Source organism: Betta splendens, chromosome 14, assembly GCF_900634795.4.
Source record: "Betta splendens chromosome 14, fBetSpl5.4, whole genome shotgun sequence".
NCBI classification, from domain to species: Eukaryota; Metazoa; Chordata; class Actinopteri; order Anabantiformes; family Osphronemidae; genus Betta; species Betta splendens.
This window is the reverse complement of record NC_040894.2, coordinates 12,933,146-12,955,557: the sequence shown is the minus strand read 5'-3', so window position 1 is coordinate 12,955,557 and position 22,412 is coordinate 12,933,146. Positions and strand designations below refer to the sequence as shown.

General features: G+C 43.5%; 1 protein-coding gene across 11 annotated transcripts in view; it reads right to left on the bottom strand.

Annotated features, from left to right (window-relative positions):
• The window catches only part of auts2a (activator of transcription and developmental regulator AUTS2 a), a 198,115-nt gene that overhangs the window by 106,748 nt on the left and 68,955 nt on the right, over positions 1-22,412 (bottom strand). For all 11 annotated transcript variants that reach the window (XM_029172675.3, XM_041073885.2, XM_041073884.2 and 8 more), the window contains one exon: positions 17,084-17,185. In XM_029172675.3, coding sequence (XP_029028508.1) covers positions 17,084-17,185 — 102 coding nt within the window. The remainder of the gene's footprint in view (positions 1-17,083; positions 17,186-22,412) is intronic.

Here is a 22,412-nt window from a genome sequence, read left to right as displayed (position 1 = left end):
GATACTACTGAACTGTGGCTACTGGTTTTTACAGAAACACAAATATCCGAAGGACCAGAACGATTTTCCTCCTCTTCCCTTCACCACCTTATCTCCTCAGGTAACTTTCCTTTGCAACTTGTCCCTGGAGACTATCACCTTGCCCTGAAGCCCTGATGCACATCAGCACACAGAACAAATGAGACGCCAAAGCTGGGAGACGGACAGATTGCAAAGTGATACCTTTCAAGTATGGCTTTGTGGCAATGTTTCTTTCCCCTCCTTTCTGACTTGTGTAAAGGGTCCCTAAGGAGCCCTCTGGGAGTAAGAAGGCAGGAGCCTTTCCTGGATAAAGGGGAAGAACTGAGAACAACATATTTTTATTAAATAATTGCCTGGGGGCAGTGGAGTCTGTGGTAGCCTCTTTGCTTGCCTAACACCAAACAGCACCTATCATCTAATCAATTAACTTACTTCCTTTTTACTGTAAGCCCAGCCCTGGGGAGAGTGTGTAGCCACTGATGTCTACTCATTAAGGAGGCTTCAAGCACGGGAAAGATGCCTTTGGTTGATACAAATCAATACAAATTATCGACTGGCTTCTACTGTCCATAGTCCAACCCCTTGGAATGAACGTATTTGCTTCAACCGGATAGAAATCAAATGCTGAAAGGTAAGGTCTAACTGACAAGAGGAGTAGAACAGTTATATACAGCGATGTTTACACTAGAAGAATACCGCAAATTATATCAGGGAGTCATTAAGGTGCTTGAGAAAGGTGGGATGCAATACTGTGTATGTTGACTGTGGACTGAAAGATGCCATTGTCACACTGATTGAATCATTGGGAGGCTGCGTGTAAAGAACCTCCTCCATAGTCTTAACTCTTTCTAAATGATACACAGAAGAATGTGTTGCCCCTCTGGAGACTTGTACCAGTTATCAAATTTAATAAATAAAGCAAGTGAAATCTGTCTTCTCTTCATCTCCTCGACTCTCCCAGGATTTGATCGAGCTGGCAAATTACCATTTTGAGAAACAATATTCCCAAGGCACTGTGGTGCTTTTCTCCTGTTCCTGATGGAATCAGATGAGCATAGCCAGGTGGCTCATTGTTATCTACTTGCAAGTAACAGGCAAAATGTGACAGCAGGCTCTGACAGCACTGAAGTCAGGTGGGGCCAGGAGGAGGGGGCTAAGTGTTTCTTCACCGTTAAAAAGACTTGGTTATGTTATTAAGGCACTGACAGTAAATTAGAATTGTGCATGCAGTGCACAACTGACAAAGACCATTTCTACTGAGGTAACCGAGTGCAAATGCAAATAAACCTAAATTTCTCAATGTTTATTCAAGGCAGAAAACGATTTTGTGAGTAAAAACAAAAATAAACACTATAAAATCCCCAAATCTCTCCGTGAGCAGCTGTATAACCCCTTCCTTTAGCTATGCAATATCAAGTAGCTATTTATGACCAACTTTAGAAAGAGGGAAACGCTGAAGGACAGTCCTCTTTAAGCCTCTGTGACGGCGGAACTGAAAATTCAATCTTATACTGAATGGATGCGAAGTAATGAATCCTTCCAACACAGTAGTGACACATACACTGTAGTGGTACAAATTACTACAGAACATATGAGGAGATAGTAACAATGACGTGGGGGAGGTGTAGGAATAGAATAGGACTGAATATTATTTGGATAAAGTATTTCTAGCTTCCTCACTACTTCATCATCATCGTGCTAAACATGGAAAGCAAACAAAAGATAAAGTTCTGCATTTTGTTACAGAACGGAGAGTGAGTCTAAACACTGAGGTTGCTGTGAGCCTCCATGGCAGCAGTTGGGTTTACTTTACCGGGTCACCTTTCACTGAGTCTGAGTTTAAAGTACTGTATAAGGTTAAGAAGAGGCTGTGAGACCCACAGACAAGTCTCACCTCCATTAAGGAAAAGCTGTTTTTGCAAAATATTTAACAGAAAAATGTTAAATATTCCCTGTTGAGAGAAGAACACTTCTGTATTACTATTATTACAGTACATACAATAGTATAGCAATGATAAAGTCTACAGTATGCTTCAGTAGTTTACAAAATTGACCTTACTGAACTTTTTGTGAGTAAAACCCATTACTGTAAGAAGGAATGTGAGTAGTTTTAAACGCAAAAACCCGGAACCAAAAACAACTGGCCGCTGGTCGACCTACAGTAGAGACGCAAATGTGTCCATCCATCATCTAAACCACACGCTGTATGTTTGTAATGCTAGTTGGCTTGCTGGACTGTTGTACACGGAGAGAACTCATCTAAGAACAACATGCGAACTTCTACTGCAACTGCTGCATCAAGGGTGTATTTCAATTTCCACAGTATTTCAATTTGAATTTTCACATTAACCTATTGACATTTGAATTTTAAATTTTGTGCACTAACAACATACAGTAATGGTATAACAGATACATCAGGGCTTAATTAATTCTACTGGCTAATGCATATATATTGTACGATCTATCCTATATGTACAGTTTATTGTGATAGAATTGTAGCTTCAAACAAAACATTTGTCATTTCAAGTTCAAATACAGCCAGTATATAATGGCTCCAGCGTTGAATGTAACAATGAACTTTATTAATGCGTGGTGTCAGTGTCAAAGTTATTGTTCTATTTCATTTACAGTTAGAGACATACGTATTTTGGATTATGTAATGGGTGTTCACATGAATGCTGTTTACAAAATGCAAGTGACCAATTCTGATATGAAATTAACCATTACTTTAGTCAGCTCGAGAACAATAGGAGACATAAATCTACAGATACTGTACGTAACACTGTACAGTATATGTGATATGGTGATACAGCAGTTTTCACCATCAATTAACCTGAAGAAAGTAAAAGAATGAAAAGAATTTGAATATTTTACCAGTCTGTCACACTGGGAACACAGCCACTTTAACTTTAAGCCCAGGATAATATTCTCACCTAGCAGCAGGATCCTACAGGTTTCACCTGGTGCACTGGAAATTGGGATAGGAGGCTACTCACTTGCACTCCAATCCAAGAGGATAATTGGCCACAGCCCCAATCCAATACAGTCCCCTAAACTGCATGTAATCCACTCAGCCAAACTGTCACACCAACAATGAACCCTCCCCCTCTACCCCTAGGGCCCACCAGGGCTATCTCAGGAGTACTTCAATAGCTTGTACCTGGCCTGCTGCTGGGTCCATTATCCACTAATCCACACCCAAGCGGAACGTTTAAGTAGTTCTAAAAGGATTGAGAGAGATCAGCAAAGCTTTCACTGGAGCAATGCAATTAAGGCTAGCAAAATTATCACACAGTTTAGGTCCCATTCTCCTCAGAGAGAACGGGAGCAGGATCAGAGGACTAACAGGTGAACCATTTAACGTGGAAACCGCAAAAAGCTATAATAAACATACACGTGGCACGTTAATACACGTGGCAGATGCTTGAAGTCAGAGTTAATGTGGCTCCGGTACACCAGAATAGGCATTGCTGGAACTCCAGAGGCTGGAAACAGTTGTGACAAGCCCTATTAACAAGTGAGTTAGTCACGAGGAGGAGCCAGTCCCCGTTGCACTGAAAACACATTAGAAAATCCAACAGAGGATGGCTCTCTACAAGATTAGGTGGTTAACATGAGGATGTGAGGGAGTGATGCAAACACATTTAATAACACCACTGAAAGATCTGCAATGTGGCAACGCTGGCAAAGTTGACTGAACAGTCGCTTAAACCTACTAAATGGCAGAGCATCTGGGAGGGGTACAATTAGATTACAGATTAGAGTTTTAGCACACTCAGATGTCCTGCATTCTGCAAATGAATGTGGGAGTAGGCTGTAAAAAGAATAGACACTGCAAGAACATGTCAAAAAAGGTTTCATGAGATACAGAATGTTTAATGCTATGACTTTGGTAAGATATTGAATTTGCAGGTGAGTGTTTAGCCTTTCTCACCTCAGCACAAAAAAGTAAATGATGTTTTTATGTCAGATTAGATTAGACTTTGTCCTTAAGAGGGTTAAGAGTGAAACCACGAAGCTGCATGTACAAAACAGCTTTCACAGAGTGTAGAGTGATAGGATACATTTAATAAAACGGAATCAGCTCTTTGAGGCACTTGAGTGACGCACAAAACAATTTTTAATATTGCTTCCAATGTGAAATGACCTTATTGAACTTTCAAGTATGTAGTTAAACTGTGAAAGGCGAAGTTTAAAGATGCATCTGACATTTTATTAAGTTGTGTTCCTCCTATAACCTGTTGATTTAGGCTAGAACTTGGGGGATAAAATATTCTAAAACAACTCCATGGATATATGAAATCTATGATTGTCAGCATCTCAGAGCAGCACTCCACCCACACACCACTATACGACTCCAAGATCTCAAAATAAGGCTTATCTCTCTGCTTTGGATGCTCGGAGTTAAACTGATTATAAATGTAGTTTGGCGGATCCAACTTAGAGACTGCATTTTGTTTTTTATGATCAAAATCAAGTAGATGTGAGACATAGGAAAAGTATTTTTTGGTTTTATAACAACAGCCTATAACGATATTTCAACCGAGTTACATCATCTGTGCCTGTTTGAATGTTTATGAATACCAGACATTATAGGTCTATAGCTATTACAGGTCTGTTTTCTATTAAATAGGGATATACAGAGAACACTTAAAGATGATGGGAACCATTGGCCACAGAATACAATATAAATGAGCAGGCTGAAGAAAAAGCTTAGTCATCACTATTGTAATGCAGTGGTCTGGTATCAGTCCAAGCAAGAAAGAAAAATGATTTTTAATAAAGGGAAGTTATTTGGGTGCTTGGTCTCACCAAGTAAACATTAAAGCATCCTTTCGACAAAAAGTAGAGACAAACAACATTTTTGTGATAATCTAGTTTTTCTTTGGTTACAGCGCATGTACGGTAGCACTGCACAAACAGTAAAGAAATGAAGAGAATTCAGTAAACACTGTCAGGCTGTGAAGCAGACAGTAGAGACAGACCGTCTCTCCCCGTGTCCCTCTCTGATCCCCAGAAGCTATATTACCCGTTTTCTGTGGTTCACTTGACATTTTCTTGCCCTGCTTCTCCTGTAGCACTCCCCCTTCCTAACTGCCAGGTGCTGCAAATCTCCAGGGCTCGCCAACCAGGTGAACTGATAACAAACCTGTCAAGGCGGCTTTGGGAGGGGAATAAATCCGAATCTGGGACTGAGGTGGATGATGTGTTCTAGAGGGTTACTCAGGACCCAGGATGGGGGGTGTGGGGGGAGTTGACACGAGATGCTCTGTGAGGCCTGGACCCAGGAGAGGCTGATAGCTGCTAATGTCGCAGTGCTACTTTAAAAAGGGCCACGGCCATTGCAGCCTGATTAGATCTCAGCACAGACGTTTCAAGCGGCTGGCCCCCTTTTTACCCTCCATTTCACCTATTCTTTAAAAGCCACCGAAAACCTCCCCTGCTCCCGCTGCCATCAAAGGAGCTGTCAGGGACTCTTTCTTCAGACTAGCAGGCGGGTCAGGGGTGGAAGGTTGAGGTGGGGTGTGCCCTTTGAGGCAGGGGCTGAGAGCACCTACCGGGGATGTGTGGGGGCTGAGGACAGCCTTTCAGGTGCTGATAACATTCATAGTGATGCATTCCCACGAGGTTCACAAATGTCAACCCTCTTGCTATGGGCATATAATTCTATGAATAGAAAGGACAAAGAGCCAGAGCAAGGGAGAAGCAGTGCTCTTCTTTTCTGAAGCAGTAGCTCAGTGAATCATGCGTTATCAGCAGCTTTCAGCTCTGCATGTCCAGTCATGTTTTCTCTTAACACTATGACGCATAAACAACACATATTTGGGCGAAAGCTGCTGTCTCCCTGTGTCCATGAACACCCCCCGCCCCCACAACCTTCAAATCTAACTATACCTAATACCCTACAAAACCAATTAAAATAAATGGATTGGATGGGTCCTGATCAGAGCAATCCTTTGAAAAGGCTAAGGTAAGTACAGGCTAAACGGCTTACTATGCAGTAATACTCACCAGGTTTCTTACTCTTACGACTAGCATGTCACTGAATAAATGGTTAAACAGCGGATCACCTGTAGCCTGACACCAAGGTAGGGACAACATCAACAATGCACCAGCAGAGACCAGACTAAAGTATTTTGCCAACATGGCAGGAACATGACAGACTGCTACCGCGAGGTGAGAAACTTAAAGAACTGGTCCTTCCTGCCGAAACTGGTAACACTACCTATAGGAGCTAAACCACGTCAGCCAGCTATAATAACATTATTAACAGAGAAAGGGCATTACAAAATAGAAGTTTTAAAATGAAGGCATTACTTTAAACTAGTGGAGTTAACTGGCAGTGGACGGCGGTAAACAGCCTTGTGAAGCTTAGCAAGCAGCCTGCGTTAGTCTAAGCCATGTTTATTATTAGGCACAATGCTCGGTTTCATCAGCGCTTTGAAAAAGGCATGGATGAATAAATGCATATTGTTTAGCTTAGGGTTAGTCAGAGCTGGAGCCACAAATGAAAAAAAAAAGAAAACATTTAAAACAGATGGTCAAATCCAATAAGACAGAGCTACAGACGGGAGGAGAGTGTGTGGAGGAATAAAATGAAAGGAAAAACCCTTTTCGCTCCTGTTTTTCAAAAAGCTGTAAAGCTAACAGGGAGAGGGAGAGAGAGAGAGAGATAATACAAAGGCATGTGTTCTCATTTTCTGTCTGAGAGCCCCACCAGGACCACTGAAACTTTCTTGATTTCCCCAGTCCAATTATATCTCTGTGCTCAATCCTTCCAGAATAGCAACATCACGCCGAGGGACGCTGTCTGCCTAAGCGCAGCATGCCTAATGGAGTCCCAGAAGTTGACTCCATTTCATTGCTCCTAACTAATGGGCTGTGATATTTTCCCAAACTGACTGTGGCTCTGCCCCCTGGAAGCTAATCTAGTCAGCGCTGTGCCGGACCCAGCCCAGCAACATGCCAGCCCACTGCCTCCCTTCCTAACACCACCCCTCATCCTACCCACCGCCGCTGCTGTCTGTGTGCAATGTGCCAACGCCCTCTCCTCCTCTCCCAGTGCTCATTAGTGCTCTCTAGCCGGGTGCTGATTGTCAGAGGGCCCCTGTGATGCCAGCTCTCCCCGTGTGGCCAGCCTGCTGTGGTGAATTTAAGAGGTCTTTAATGTAACTGGGCTGAGAGGAGGAGGAGGAGCGGCCAGAGACAGGTGGAAGGAGGAGGCAGTATTGTCCAACTGCACAGCCACAGCTGAGGACGGACACACTTTCAGGGCTACCTATTGCTCTCTAGAGAATACTTGTGCCCAGAACACAGGCATAAGAAGAAATAGCCGAACATAAATTCACCACAATGGGTCCCTCTGCAGCTATACTGTGGGCACAGAACAGTCCTCCAGATGGCTAAGGGACACATCAGTGGTGCAATATAATCATTGGCGTGGCAGAAATATCAGGAATAAATATGAAGGGCTTTATATCATATTACGGCTCAGCCTGCAAGGCTTTCTGTATCAAAAAATCTCTTTCACGACATATTAACATGAGTCTGTTTTACGATGCAATAGTTCATTCATAAATAATTTTAGTTAATGTCGATCACTACAAACAATGACAGGGTTTTGGAATCATTTCTGTGCTGCAGCCAGAACCCAGACAGACGGGTTTTAAGTCTTCCTAAACAAAGAACTATAAATAACATGTTGCATATATTTCCACATCATAAAATATTCCATTTTGAGCTGATGCTGCTTGAACATCAGAATAATAGTCAAAAACAGGCGACTCCGTTTCAAGAAGTGCAGGTAGAGAGCACGATTGTCTGCTTTTATTGCACATACAGAGGTTAATTATTTTCATAATTACACATCCAAATGTCAAACATTTGTTTTTCCCACTAATTGACAAGAAAATTACCAGTTGACTATATTAGCTGTGCAGGGCTGTTCTTAACAACTATAAATGCTTAAAAGTGCTTTTCCTACTCTATACGTATGAAAAGCAATTACTTTGCTTTTTGTCCTCTCTGCTACCTTTTAGTCTGTGTAATCTGCTGGGTAGATTCACCAAGGATAAGAGGTAAAACTGTAATTATGCACATTATTCACCTTCCTAAGTGCAGCACTTGAACACAAAATGCTAAGATGTCTAAATGCACTACACCAGGTTGTCCTCATGCAAAGTGCAGGTCAGACTCTACCAGGTACTGAGAGCTAATGGCAGTGAGTGGTGCTCCTAACACATGCTCTGACTCTTCCAGGGACACAGGAGAGTTAAGTGCTGTGCTCACCAGTGCTGATTATCGCACCTTCGCCAGTGTGCCAGGTCTTCATGGCCTCCATGCATTGATCTTATTTGACCAGGAGATAAGGCTGTAATTGGATGAGGACTTGGATCAGATGGCTCTGCCTGGTTTAGCTAATTCCACTCTTCCTGGGTTGTCTGGGCCCAGGGCCAGAAGGGGCAAGGCGAGGTTAATCTCATCCAATCCCCTGTACTATGTGGCCCTGCGCTGTCCTCTGACCTCCCACAACTGCCCAAACACAGCTAATGCGAGTCCCTGTTAACAGGTCACAGTGAATCATCTAATGAGTTTATGGGGGATTTTACACCCCTGTTACAGTGTTACAAGTGAAATATTGAAGACAAAGAAGAACATATGTACATGAAATAACCATGCAAACACTTTTCATTAAAGAATGTGTTGTTCTAGCAGTTCTCAGGTTGTGGATAGAGAACTATTTGGAAAACACAGGGCAATGTGGCTTGAGGACTGGATTTGAATCCACTTTGTTATACTGTAGCACCAGCTTCAGAACTCCAGGCAAAAAAAGGCCACAAGCCTTAAGCTGGAAATTATTATGCCCATTCTGACATCACTGAAATATGGGCTGATGATTTTACGATGAAGATGGAGACAGAACTGAGGTTTCGATAATGGATAGATGATGCTGCAGAACTTTACTGTCGTGCTGTTTGTTGGAATAGAATAAATCAATGGCGACAGAACTTTTATGTGGCCAATTCTTTAGGTTATGGGCCTGTAATGTGTCATGACAGAATAAAGGAAACAACAACAACAACAACGTGCTCCACTGTGAGCACACTCCAGCTCCATTTACTGTACGATGGTCAGCAGATTAATCTTGATCACACAGGGATGTGATCTGAGTCTCTCAAGGCGCTGAGGACGTCTCATCAGAAATGAATATAACTGGGCTGCATGCCTCTTGGGAAGCACTAATCTTCTTACTGCGTAGATTTATTCAAATCTTGTGTTAATATCAACCATAATCACAATGGGCCCTGTGACAGGTGCTTTATGTGTTGGCTGATAGTGGATGACTGGAAGTAGACATAATCACCTGAGAGTACATCACTGCTGGCAGCTCGGGATCAAAGCTTTGCGCTTGCGGATTAATGATGAATTGTTATTCACCACATAAATAACTTCAACATTCATCGATCAGACGTCACACAGAAGGTGACAGATGCACTTTGTGAAATTGGAAGTAATCCCCTCATATTCCCCTGACTGTGCCTTTGATACCAGATAATACACCAGCGACACAGCAAGGCCATTTATCCAAATGAGTGAATGCACAGCGGTGTTGGAAATGCACAAGGAATTATACGCCTTCTAAGAAATAGATAAATGTTATGAATGACCAACAAGACAGAGACAAAGTATGCAATGCGTGTGAATGGTTATGGAAAACATGACACCAAGAAACAAAGAAAAAGTGGATTGTAATACTTAGACCAGACTCTGTTAAAAGCAGAATGTGTTATGTATTTTTCTTTTTACAGGGGGAATAGGTAATACTGTTTGGTCTCCAGGTTGTGCAATCTGAGAAGGCTGGATTGAATGTTTCATTTCAAAACACAGTGAAGTCCAAAAAAAAAATTAATATCAAAAAGAGTAGCATCAGCTGGCTGTTCCTAACAAAGGGAGTTTTACAAAAAGACCACATATAGAAGTGGAAATGCACCACTAACAGAGGCAATTGGAGGCAGGACAGGACCAACACTTGTGGCCATAAAGACAACAGTACAATGGGCATCCTGCGGATTCCTGGGCCCCGATATCTAGATTGCAGCCGGATAAGTGCACGTTAAAACAATATCCCACTGACCAAAAATAACCATTTCTCATAGCTGTCTCTATTTACTGAAAGACTGCTCGTCTCCCACTGGGGCAGAAGCAAATGAAAATGTTATTTCTCTACTCATGAACTCCTACCTAGTCTGGTTTTCACTGCTGGCAATTTCATTTCTTTTCCAAATTTGACTTAAGCCCATGACTTGAGGGAAATAATGTCTCTGGAATAATCTCTGCAACTGTAATTCCAGGGGAACTATCTCTCTGTCTTTCTTTCTATATCTATGGGTCTGTCTGTCCATACAGTATATCTAAAGTTTCTGTTTATGTATTTATTGTTGGCACTGTTGCCTTGTGGTTTAAGTGAAATTGTGCCTGTTTCTCGCATGGAAGTGTTGTGACATCCAGTGTCTCGCAGTAATCCTTTCAGATGCTCAGGCCTTGAACAAGAGAGAACAAGCTCCTTCCCAGCACTAGCAGCAGAGACTGGCTTTAATGCATAGTGTTTACAAAGTGGAGGCAAAACCACGGGCTCAATTCAAAGCGCATGCAAAACATCTGAGCAGAAGACTTCTGTACTAGAACCTATTTTCCACAAGAATGGCCCCCACAAGAAGGTTGACTGCGAAATTAACATCGACATCACTGGCAACATAAAGAAAATAGTAGCCCATCTGCTATTATCCTCATCCAGAACGGGGTAAGTTCACTCTAATGCACAACGATCAAGGGAGAAAAATTACCAGATTGGTGAGAACCCTATAAGACCATACATTTTGTATCAGTCTATCTATGATAGTCTATTTCTTTCCTTTGAATATTGAAGCCAATAATCACATTTTCCATGTCTGCTGTTTATTTGCACACTGAATTTGCCATGAGGAGGTTTGTATGTATCTTTCCATCAGCCAGATGTTCCCTCTCCTGTGGTTGCTGTAGTTCAACAGCTACTTCAGTTGACAGTTACAAATGTATTCAAATATTACAGGCATGCAATACAATACAACACTATACAGCATACTTGGACATGCTGTGTAATTCCCATACAACATTCTCAACCCTGTGTGCCCCTCAGAAAACTCGTCCAGATTCAACACAAAGGAAATGTAAGAACTCAACCCTTGCACATAGCTCCTAGTGTATACCTAGAAGCTAAAACCCCTGTACAAAAATAAACACCCCGGGGATTCACATATACTGCATAACACACATCAAAACAAACATATGCTCATCAGAGGGGTCTGAACCACACTCTAGATATGTGGCCCAAATATTATAGGTTAAAGAGTTTGTTTTTATCTGCATTGGGTCAAAAGAAAGAAAAATCGGAAAGAGAAGGCTATTTCCATCACTGCTGTGTTTATAGTTGCAGTAATGAGCCAGTAGAGAGGCTAGGGATGATTTGTTGGCTCAGGAGAGGTAAGTGATATGTAGCAGTGAATGGCCACTAATCATGTTTATGAGGGGGAGATGGTTCTGGACTCCTGGTGTGTCTGATTGTGTTTTCTCTGGCTCCCAGCTTGGGCCTGAGTACACCCCCACCAGGCTATTGTGATTGAAGTATGCACTCTAGCCTGGCTTCTCTTTGGGGGGTAAAAAGGTGCATGTAATATTGTTCATGTGGCTTTGCATATTTGTGTTTACACACATTTTGGCAGTGTGTACTCATAAAGAGGAATGTTAGTCAATGAAGACCTCCCAACACAAAAGAAAGCACCACTTCCCCTTTCTCCGTCACGGAGCCAGTTCCCACATTGCTCTGATTGCTATGGCAACTGCCGTTCTCTCCTTGGGCTTTGCATGCATCCAATCAGAGTGAGACCTTTGTAGAGATTCCTCCGGGCTCCACTTATTCAACTTACTCCACCGGAACAGCCTCCATGCTGAAAAGACTGGAACAAAGAGAGGAGAGACTCCCTTGCCAGGGCCAGGTATGACATCAAAAATTGAGGCTACAGGGTCAGGTTGCGGGGAACGCGGAAGTGATACATAGCCAAGAACTATGGGATACATGGCAGGAGCGAAAACAGGGTGGCGGCGTATGGCCATGGCCAGTTTCACTGGAAATGATGTGGAATAGGATTTGTTATTGGAAGCCCGAGAGCCTCAACACTTGGCAAGTATTGCGCGGCTCTGGCTCTGGTCTAAGCTTGATAAGTCAGAATAGATTCCGACTGAGCCTATTTGTGTCATTCCTGAAAACATATGGATAAGATTCAGGCACTCAATACTTTCAACCTTCAACAATGACATTTAACACCACTCCTCCACTGCATTAATCTTCCATGAGAATAGATTTATCTGAGGGACTGCATTCAGTCAGCATTAGCTTGAACAGTATTTACCGCACCAATCTACCTCTGTATCAATTTCAGCAGTTAGAGTCCAACGTTCCTGAGTATAAAATAACATAACCACAGTAAAGGTCACAATGTTCTTTGATTCCTCACATTCTGTGTTGAAGGCCTCTTGGTGCGGTAAATAATTAGCTCAGATAATTTAGAGCTGTGTCCCGAGCCCTCGGTTTCTCAACCTGAGGGCTGCTCAAAGGTCAATGCACACAGTTACAGTGTGCGTCTCCCATTCCAATTATATACTGTATGTGCTGAGGAGTGATCATGGGCCTGGGTTAGGCTTGTGAACGTCGGCAGGCAGGCAGGCAGGCAGGCAGGCGTGCCCCCAGCGCTGGCAGTGACAGGCCGTCCAGTGGGACCTCTCCCAGGCCCCTGGCGGACATTCGACTGTTGGGGGACTGGCAGAGTGATGGAGGCCAGGCGTAATTTTGCCTGAAAACCTTGTCACAAAGTGTCACAATTTGTTCCTGACATAGCGACTTTAAGCTGTTAGAAAATAGGAAGGAGAAATGAAAGAAGATGAGGAGAGGAAAGAGGGCTTGATTTGAAGTGCCTGGGGTGGTAATAAGTATGTTTGGCCACTTACCGGGAGACAACCTATTCATCAGGTAGATTTAGAGAGACGGGGTCCTCTTGGCAAGCTGGCATAATGATTGAGGAAAAATAAGGTGTAAGGTTTTGACTGTGACCCGATCTCTTCAATAGCACGTACTGTACGGTAGGCTTTGACAGGCAGTAACTGTAGAAAGTCAGTGGAGAAAACATTCTGCAATCTGTTCCTGCTGTTCTTTGGGAATTAACAGGAATCCCATATGGAAGGACTCAAAGCATGAGTCATCCTGGTAAAACCTTGTGCTTCAACAAATTGCATGTTTAATCATGAATGTGGACAAGTTTGAAACTTTGTAAAAACACATTTAATTTCACAAAATGGAGGCTGCAGTCTGGATTCCTGGACATGCACGTGACATCTTCTCAGTACTGTAAAACTATTACACAAAACATTATGTCTGTGCACTGGATGAATCGCACATCTCTGACCTAAACACTGTCAGGTGTTAATCCACCATAGTTATTGACAAGAAGCAACAGACTTAATTACAAGTCTGCTAAAAACCTATTAAAAAGCCAGACACGCAGACCCTCTGTTGCATGTGCTTCTTTTCTTTTTTTTTTCTTTTTTTTTTAACGCCGTGACTAGCACACGCTGCGGCCTCGGCAAAGGGTACGATGCCCTGATAATGAGCTAATTATAGGTACAACATTCCTGCTTCCATATCTAAATGCTTGTCACTAATAGGAAACATTTCAAATTATTGAGAGGCGGTGAGAGAGAGACGGATAATTGATGCAAGCAATTACAAGTTCTGTGTCAGAGCAAATTGGCCAGCATATCTGGACATGTAGGGGGACTGCGACCTCATTTACATCTGAGTGTCAGGAAATAATTGGAGAATGTACTGAGGAGGTGGAATGGGTATAGAAGACTGGTCACATTACGCAAGCACTCGGACAGAGAGCTTCATTATGTGCAGTCGAGATCCGTTGCAGCACATTTGATCATAATAGTGATCTTTACAACAACAAATATACTTTATGGCATTAATCAGTTTCCAAAAGCTATAATTTGAGTATCTTAAATGGTTTCGCCATATGCGCACGCGATTGGGAACATGCTGTGAAGTTTTAAACCGGGAAGCCAGTAATAACCGACCTCAGTTTTACTATCCAGAAGAGAGAATTTAGCTGTGTTTGGGCTGAAACCGCTTCAAAAGCAGCGAAAGATGATGTGCTCGACGTTTAACAATATCGCTTCCAGATGTTTCATTACAAAACAAGCTTCAAAGAGCTTGCGTGTAAGAGGAGCCAGGACAAGCAAGCACGGGTTTCAGGAACCAAAGCCTCCCAGATTTTAATCTGGGTTAAAAAACCAGAAGACCCAACATTCTGGAGCGAGACCGGTAATGTGCTTCGCAACACATTTTACCAGGGCAATGCACAAATCGTTAAATTGTGTTATAGCAGAGGTCACCACAGAGGTGTCAATTGACTCAATAGATCAGCGATAGCCAAGCACAAAAAGAAGCTTGGGCCGGCTAGAAAATGGCTACTGAAATATCGAGGTGCATTCATTATAGCCTTCCTCTTGTGCCTCTCATCAGGCTGCCTAACGCTGACTGGCGGGCTCTGACCCACTACTCCCAAGCCTCTCTCGCTATTGCACCCGCCTCTCATCAAGAGCCTTGGGTGAAAAAAAAGCAGCAACATGCTGTTTACTTGCAATCCCAGGCCCATAATTGCCAATTTATTTGATAGGCAGCCGGGTAATGATGGCATTTCACCCCTTGCCGCAGAGACTAAACGGGAGTGATTCATCCCAAGCTCCCCGCCCTCCCTGATCCAGCAGACTCCCTCTGCTCAGGACGGCTGCCTGCCTGAATGCCTGCCACCCAGACTGAAGGGGTGGAGTGTAGTGGGGGATGCAGGGGGTGGCTGCCATGTCGGCTTCAAACGGACCAAAAGGGAACCCAGTGCTTCAGAGCAAATACAGCTAAGCCTGCCAATTTAGCTGGGGTTTGGGGTTGAGGCGAAGCTGCACAGCCGAGCTGATGTGCCATTTGTAGGCCTTAATGAGCTGGCAGGATGGAGCGGGGTGGAAAGGAGGGCGACGGGGAGGAGGTTGCCAGGCCTGACCTTTCCCGGCCCCTCGCTCCCTGCCAGCCAGTGCCAGGTCGGCAAGCTGAGTTCATTTGCTTCATCGGAGCGTGTTCGCTGTGCGAAGGGAAGGGAATACAGCAAAAACCATTAGCAAACCATCGGCCTAATGAACGGTTTGGGTCAAAGCTTGCTCCTGTTTCACGCTGCTCCCTGCTACTAACGACCGACTTGGATGTGCGCTCGTTGTTTTCACACTGTGAGCGAGCGTCTCTGTGCAGTTCACCGGCATCAGCGGCTGCATTGTGTATTGTGACGACCCAAATAGTTTTAACATTTCACAAGAACAAGCACAGGAACTATGAGGCGATCACCTGGGCAAAGGTCAACCTTCAACTGCAGAAAGAATTTATACTATGTTCAATAAATATACTGGAAACAACATCCAGAGAATTATCTTTTGTTTTCTATTCTCTATTACTGTATCTGTTACATCTTTTTAGTGTTGGAACCAAACCTCAGCTACAAAGATTGGGCTACTTTAGAAATTAAACTTCTCAGTTATACAATCTATAGTGACATTGGACCCTAAAAGTTCTGCCAAGTGTCCAGCCGCTCTTGTGAAGACACACGCAGGTCAGCTGTTCTCGCGAAACATCTGAGGGGCTGAAATGCCAGTTTACAGAGAGCTGGTACTGTATGTAAAATAGGAACACTAGACAGGAGTCAAGGAAACTTTCTGCTTGGAAAAACATTTTTCAGATATTGTGAGTGTATATACAGTCATACCCAGTGTTGTAAGAACATTCAAGCCCTTTGTCATCAGCATCAAAGCCTCTTGCTAGTTATTGTGTATGAATGAAGCTTCACATTAAACAGATAAAGAATCATTTGCATTCTTCTGGTACGTAATTCAACCATTTCAATCAAATGTAGATTAAGGCTACTTCTGTAGGCATCCATAGGTTAGTTTACTCCAATGTCTGTACTCCTGCACAGTCACCGTAGTGCAATCTAACAAAAATCAGCAAGTATCATTTCAACTTCTGTTCTCAACATCAAATTACTTATTTAATTTCATGCCCAGTCAAGCATCATGAAGCTACACACACAATCAGTTTTGCTTCAGTTATCTGGCCACGTCTTTCTCAAAGACCAGCCTGCTTCCCAGCTGACAGCTTTAATTATGGCCAGATATCTGATGCCTTCACTGTAGATTTGCCACACAAATCAAAGAGCAGGGGCAGATGTTCAGCAGCGAGCTCCTTCAAGTGTGCTCACTTCATGTCTTGGAATACAGGTACTGTACAGGGCACAGACTCAGCTGCACTTTGCCTGCTTTCAGCTCATTCACAACAAGTGTACAGTCACTTCTGTCTATTGTTGCATCAGTCATTGTGTGTGTGTGTGTGTGTGGGGGGGGGGGGGGGGGGGGGGGGGGTCTACCAAAGTAGGGGCTTACTGTAGTTTTGGTTCAGGCTAGAGCAAGGTCTTGCATGTTTTGCTTCGTGGTCCTTACCTGAGGTGATTAACTCAAGATGTTTATCATTTACCACAGTTCCTGGGAATGAATTCTAATTCCGACAAGAATTAACTGACGTGTTGTGTCTGTGTGACGAACTACAGGAGGATTCAGGCCACTGGTGCTACAGTAGCAACAGATGCAATCCTTTGTTTCATTTTGTAATAAAATATACTATATATATACTACTAAATATAAAACTGGTTAAAAGATTTGAAATAACACAGTAACTCACTGTCACCGTAACCCCACATTTAAACCTAATTACAAGTAACTACAACACACCAGGACCAGGATATTTATTTTTCCAGTTAATGAACTTTGCTCAATTTTCAGTGTTTTCAAACTTTTTTTTATTTTATTCCAGCATTGCTAAACCTACTTTTTGGCTGATGTCATATTGTGGAAACATATGGACTAAGGCACTCACATCTGTCAGCCTGTCTCTGGAGCTGCTCCTGAACGAAGGCTTGGACTTGCCGCTCACGTTCTCACTGTCGCTGTCCTTACAGTTGTTCTGCCCCGGTTTCAGCTGCAAAGCACAACACAGAAGGAGACCAGGAGTTAACATTGTGAAGCAAAACTGTTAACGGAGCAGTTTAAAGCCCTACACGAATAATGCTGGCTCGGGAAGGCGTCCCACAGAAATCACTTCATGAATATGTGAGAACTGGCAGGAGACACAGTGCTGTCTCTGTAAATCTGTCATGTTTCTGAGCCTATTCAGTGCCCATCACTCTGCTTGCCAATGATAGACGCCATCTGATCTCGCAGTATGAAACTCCTCTCAGCCCACGATGGAGAGAACAGGGACAAAGACCCCTCCAGAACTTTCAAATGAAGCCACTATCCTTTCCAAGTAGACACCACATGCTGAGGCAGCAGGAGCTCATCTAGTGTCATCCTGTAGAAACTCTGAGACGCGGCTAAATGATGGGAATAAAGAGTAGGATGTGCCAATCCGTCGCCCTCTGGGGCCCTTCAAAATCTGGAGAACAATAAAAGACTCATGGGAGTGTGAAACTGAGAGGGAAGAGGTGGGGTTTGTACTCCCTGTCCAAGTCTGCATTTGATGTTCTCTGAAGCTCTCATGCTGCTCCTTCCAGACCAGACAAACGCTGCAGGTTCCATTTCAAAGCGCACACAAAGCTGGCTTTATGGGACAGTGCAGTAACCGGCTGCTCTGCCCCTCGGTAGGAAAAGCACCAGCAAAGACCTTGGACCAGAATATGATAGCATTCCGTTTCCCCCTCTCTCCTGCTCTGGTGGTGGGAGACAGAGCCACATTGTGTTTGTCCTGCTTCTCCTTACAGTATTATCCTTTCAGGTATCTGCCATCATTTAGCACGATGAAAGGGACAAGGTGGGGGCCGCAGCAAGAGAATCCTGGAGTTAAGCAGATAATTAAAATGAAAATGTTGCCTTTTCTGTAGCCATTAGCTGCGTGAAAGGAATTCTATTCCTTAGGAGAACTGCGTGACGAGGGAAAGGCGAGCGCTGTAGTAATGAGAGAGCCTGATTGGGCCTGAGCGGAGGTCTGCTATACGTGGTGGCACAAAGCTGGAACAACACAGGAGCTAAACATGGCATGTGGACAGACACCAGTGCCCTGCACAGTGATAACACTAATTACCACAAACACATTTTATTCCCACAAAACCCAGGCCGCATTTTTTCCCTTTCTTGTAAATGCCAGTTTTTCTGAGACAATAAAAGCTCGTCCACTCCCTGTGAACCGATCCTTAAAGAAGGGTCAGTAGATACAGGTTCTTTATAAAAACATGTTTACCTTTAATATTCAGTAGGCCGTCAGGGGGTCTGATTACATCGGACAGTGAATAGCAGCATATGAACGCTCATTTGACAGACACCTGGACTGAATCATCATTTACTCATGATTAACTTACACAGAAAAAAATGGAGCACGGGACCGATAGATCTAGACTTGAAGTGAAACCACAGGATCACACCGTCTCCATTCTGGCTTATCAGAGGTTGTACACATAAAATCAGAATTCTTGCCAAAAATTAACTGCACGTAATGTCTGAAGAACACGTCTAATAAAGACATTCCAATAAAGAGCAGCTCATCTTTCGAGGCTATTACGTAGCTCGGGACCTGATTACACAGCTATTTGAAAACGTATCCTTCAGCTTGTTCCCTTTAATTTCCCCCTGAGCTCCCTTAAATTACTTCAGAGAATGGTGTCTTTTTTCATTTTCTCTCCCCGTTCGGAGGCTCCGATGATGGATTCATTTCATTTTATGATGTGATTAATAGATGTCTTAAGCAAATGGAGGGAATGCTGGTGGTCAGTACCATCAAAAAGTGAAGCTGGAATTTAATGACCCGCTGTCTGATGATAAATCTAAATGAGAAACCCATGTATGCGGGTACGACGGCCGTCTCTGTGACCTCTGCTGTAACCGCACTGATATGATCGCCCCCACATGTTACGGCGTCCAAGTCACTCTCTGTATTTTTATAGCTTTTAAAAATGCAGCTTTAGTTGAGCTTCCTCTAATGAATTTCACTGGATTTAATATAAATCTAAGGTGGAGTAATACACAGTGTGGTGTCCTGTACCAATGCAATAATATAAAGGCATCAATTAAGATGCGGGTTGAGGCATGTGGATGCATTTATTTAACAACCTTACGGTTTGTGTGCCGTTGGAATAAAAAGTGGCCCTGCTGGAAGATAAAAAACAGATGGTTTTAATATTCCAGAGACCAATTTCACAACAATTAAAGACACAGCGAGACATTAGCATCTAATGAAACATTTAAACTACTAGTAAGTGCATCTGACATTAATTTCCGCATAGTGAGGTCTTGTTTTCCTCCAATCTGTTCTGTGTTGGGGGATCAAGTCTTTTTCCCCCCTCGTCTTTCTTACCAGTCTGAGTTTAGTCAAGTAGAGAATCAACGACTGTTTTCAATCAGCAGCCAGCAGGATGCTTTGGAAAAGAAGCCGAAACCTCAGCATGTTCAATGGCTCGGTACACAAGTGTGAGGAATCCCTTAACAATTGGTATATGGATTTTCTCAAAACAGAAAAACAAAAGTGGCTCCAGTGATTTGCCCTGAACGTATCGCACAATGCAGGACTAAAAGCATGTGTACATGGCGTGTGTGAAGGTCAGACGGACAGATCACAGCATTACTGGAGCGGCTGTATGAAATTCACAAACAGGAAGTCCTGTTTCTAAACAACAGAAAATATAAGCATTGTTGCAAAAGTCCATATGAAATATTTCAGTATCGTTGTTAACACATTCAATTGAACACAGCTCCTCCTAAACTACACCAAACTGCTATTTCAACATTGTCTTGAACATGTGGAGTCAATTATTTTCTCACTTACTGAAAAGTGCTCAGCGTTGCCATAGTGGAATTTTACAAGTGTATTGACCTATTCTCAAGGGCTGCTCTACAGACTCGATGCAATCAAGCACAAAAGTAGGCTCGCTAACATTTCTAACCACAAAGGTCTTTTTAAACAGCGCTATATACAATCGCTCTGCCCCAGCAACTGCACCCCCATCCACCATTCCTCATCTAAAAAAAGCGTACTGGGCTCAGTTTTCTGTACTAGCCTCAGTGGGGTTCTGTAGCCATCAGCTCCTGGTTTCCCTTAGTTACGCACAACAGCAGCTGCGGAGCTTGGCGGTAATAAACCTGGAACACTTTAACAGCCTTTATTGTTCTTCTGTGGCTTTCAGAGCAGCTAACCTGTCCTCTCAGGATCTGGCAGAGAGAATCCCACTAGGGCAGCAATAAAAGAGGATCTCATTTACCTAAAAGCGCTTATAAATTTTTAATTTGCTTTAACAAGTAAATTAACAAGTCCCTCATTTGGGAAGTTTTATGGCTGCTTGCCACTGAGGGAGAACCATGAAAGTTTTATAGATAATCCTCTTCCTAGACTGTGCTGCTGATAATAAATTGTCTGTTTCCTGCAGCACTGTCAAATCCCACCGGTTCCTACTGACTACACATTGAATATCTTCTTTATGTTACCTTTAGAGGTCTATATAGCAGCCTATTAAATTGCCGGGGAGCCTCATGACTCAGCAGTGGAAACGAACAACACTCTTACTTAGCCTTAGGAGATGCCACTGCCAAACACTGAGTGTCAGTAATTATGTGCCTACCAGCCTCTGCTGTACATCACATCAGCCTCATCTCATAAAACCTCCACGGGACGGTCGGCCTGTTTAACGCACAGTGGACTTGAGCAGAACAGACAAGCTCTTTAGGGTCTGCTTCGTGTCTGACAGTAGTTGTGTGAGCACGGCCAGACTCTGAGGCCCAGCTGCTGGAGCTGCCACAGAGAGGAGCCCTGCCTGGCCTCCTCGTCACCCATATCCCCCTGTACTGCGCTCGCTGTCACGGAACATCAGCGCTGGCTTTCCACTAGCTGAGATTTGTTTGCAGTTAGCTCTGTGTGTGGCAAAGAGGTCACAGGCTTATAGTGTGAAAGCAGCCTGTAATGTGTATTTTCTGTCTCCAGCTGAAGTGCAGATGATGCGTGTTCTTTCATAGCTGTGATTAAATGGCATTTAAAGCATTTTCTTTGTCTGTAGTAAATTTCATTTGCAGTCATCCAGACCTGTAGTTTATGTTTGTACCTGGGTGTGTAAGATGTATTTCCTTAACTCTAGCTTCATTGTACATCTGTGATCCCTGTGCAGCTTGGCAGATGTCATTTTCCTAGCAGGGCAGAGATCAGTGTGGCCAGACGCAGCACGTCTGACCTATCTCAGGGTGCAGAGAAAGGTTTTTCTAGCGTCTGTGCTGGAATGTGAAGCCAAAGCAAAGATACGGAGCCACAGAGGACAAGTCATCACAGCAGCCGCAGGGTGAGAGCATCCTGGGAGGAAGAGGAGGAGTGAGGAAAGGAGACTGTAGGGGTGGGGGTGGGTAGGGGCAACAGGAGGGGGGTAAAACATGGTTGAGAGCAATGTCTTGATCTCATCAGTCATACTAAGGAGTCCATTTCTTCCACCACAGGCTGGAGGCTACTGGAGCTTGTGGCTGCATTTATATATTGCCATAAATCTCTGATCTATGACGACATTACAGACAAATCAATATGCTTTTAACATCCATCCACTGCCCTGCGTCGTAATCACCCCTCTCCCTTCTCACAAATGGTCATATAATGCTGTAGTATGGTGTATTGAGTTATGGGGACAATTCCCAGATTTAATAATGAACTGAGCAGGTGGAGAGAGTGCGGTGGGGGGAGAGAGAATATAAAAGCGGCGAGGGACCTCTACTCTCTCAGATCATATCTAAACATCTTGCAATAGTAACCAGGGTGGCAGTAATATCCTTCCTGCCCACTTTACGCATCTCCAATTCCCCGAGCTCTAACATTTCCCATGTAGAGCGGACACAAAGCAGAGTAATGTTACAAGATTTCTTCCCAGAATGCTTTGGGAAAGTGAGAAGAGGTGGGAGCAGGGGGCAAGAAGTACTGTACTGTACCACCCTTCTACTGTAACGGCCCAGTTGAGTGCTCATCACCACGCAGACATTTGTGTGCAATTAATTACATGATTCCACAGCTCTTCAATCTGTGCTACTGAGTCATTACTTCACTATTGGCTTTCAGAGACTCATCCAAGTGAAGCCACAGCTACTGTGCCAAATCACAGCTCCCTGAGCTGGGCAGCCTCAATAAAGAGTGCTATGGAAAGAAGACAGCAGAGAAAAAGCCCACTCCTATCAGCTTGCAGGGGCTATCATTT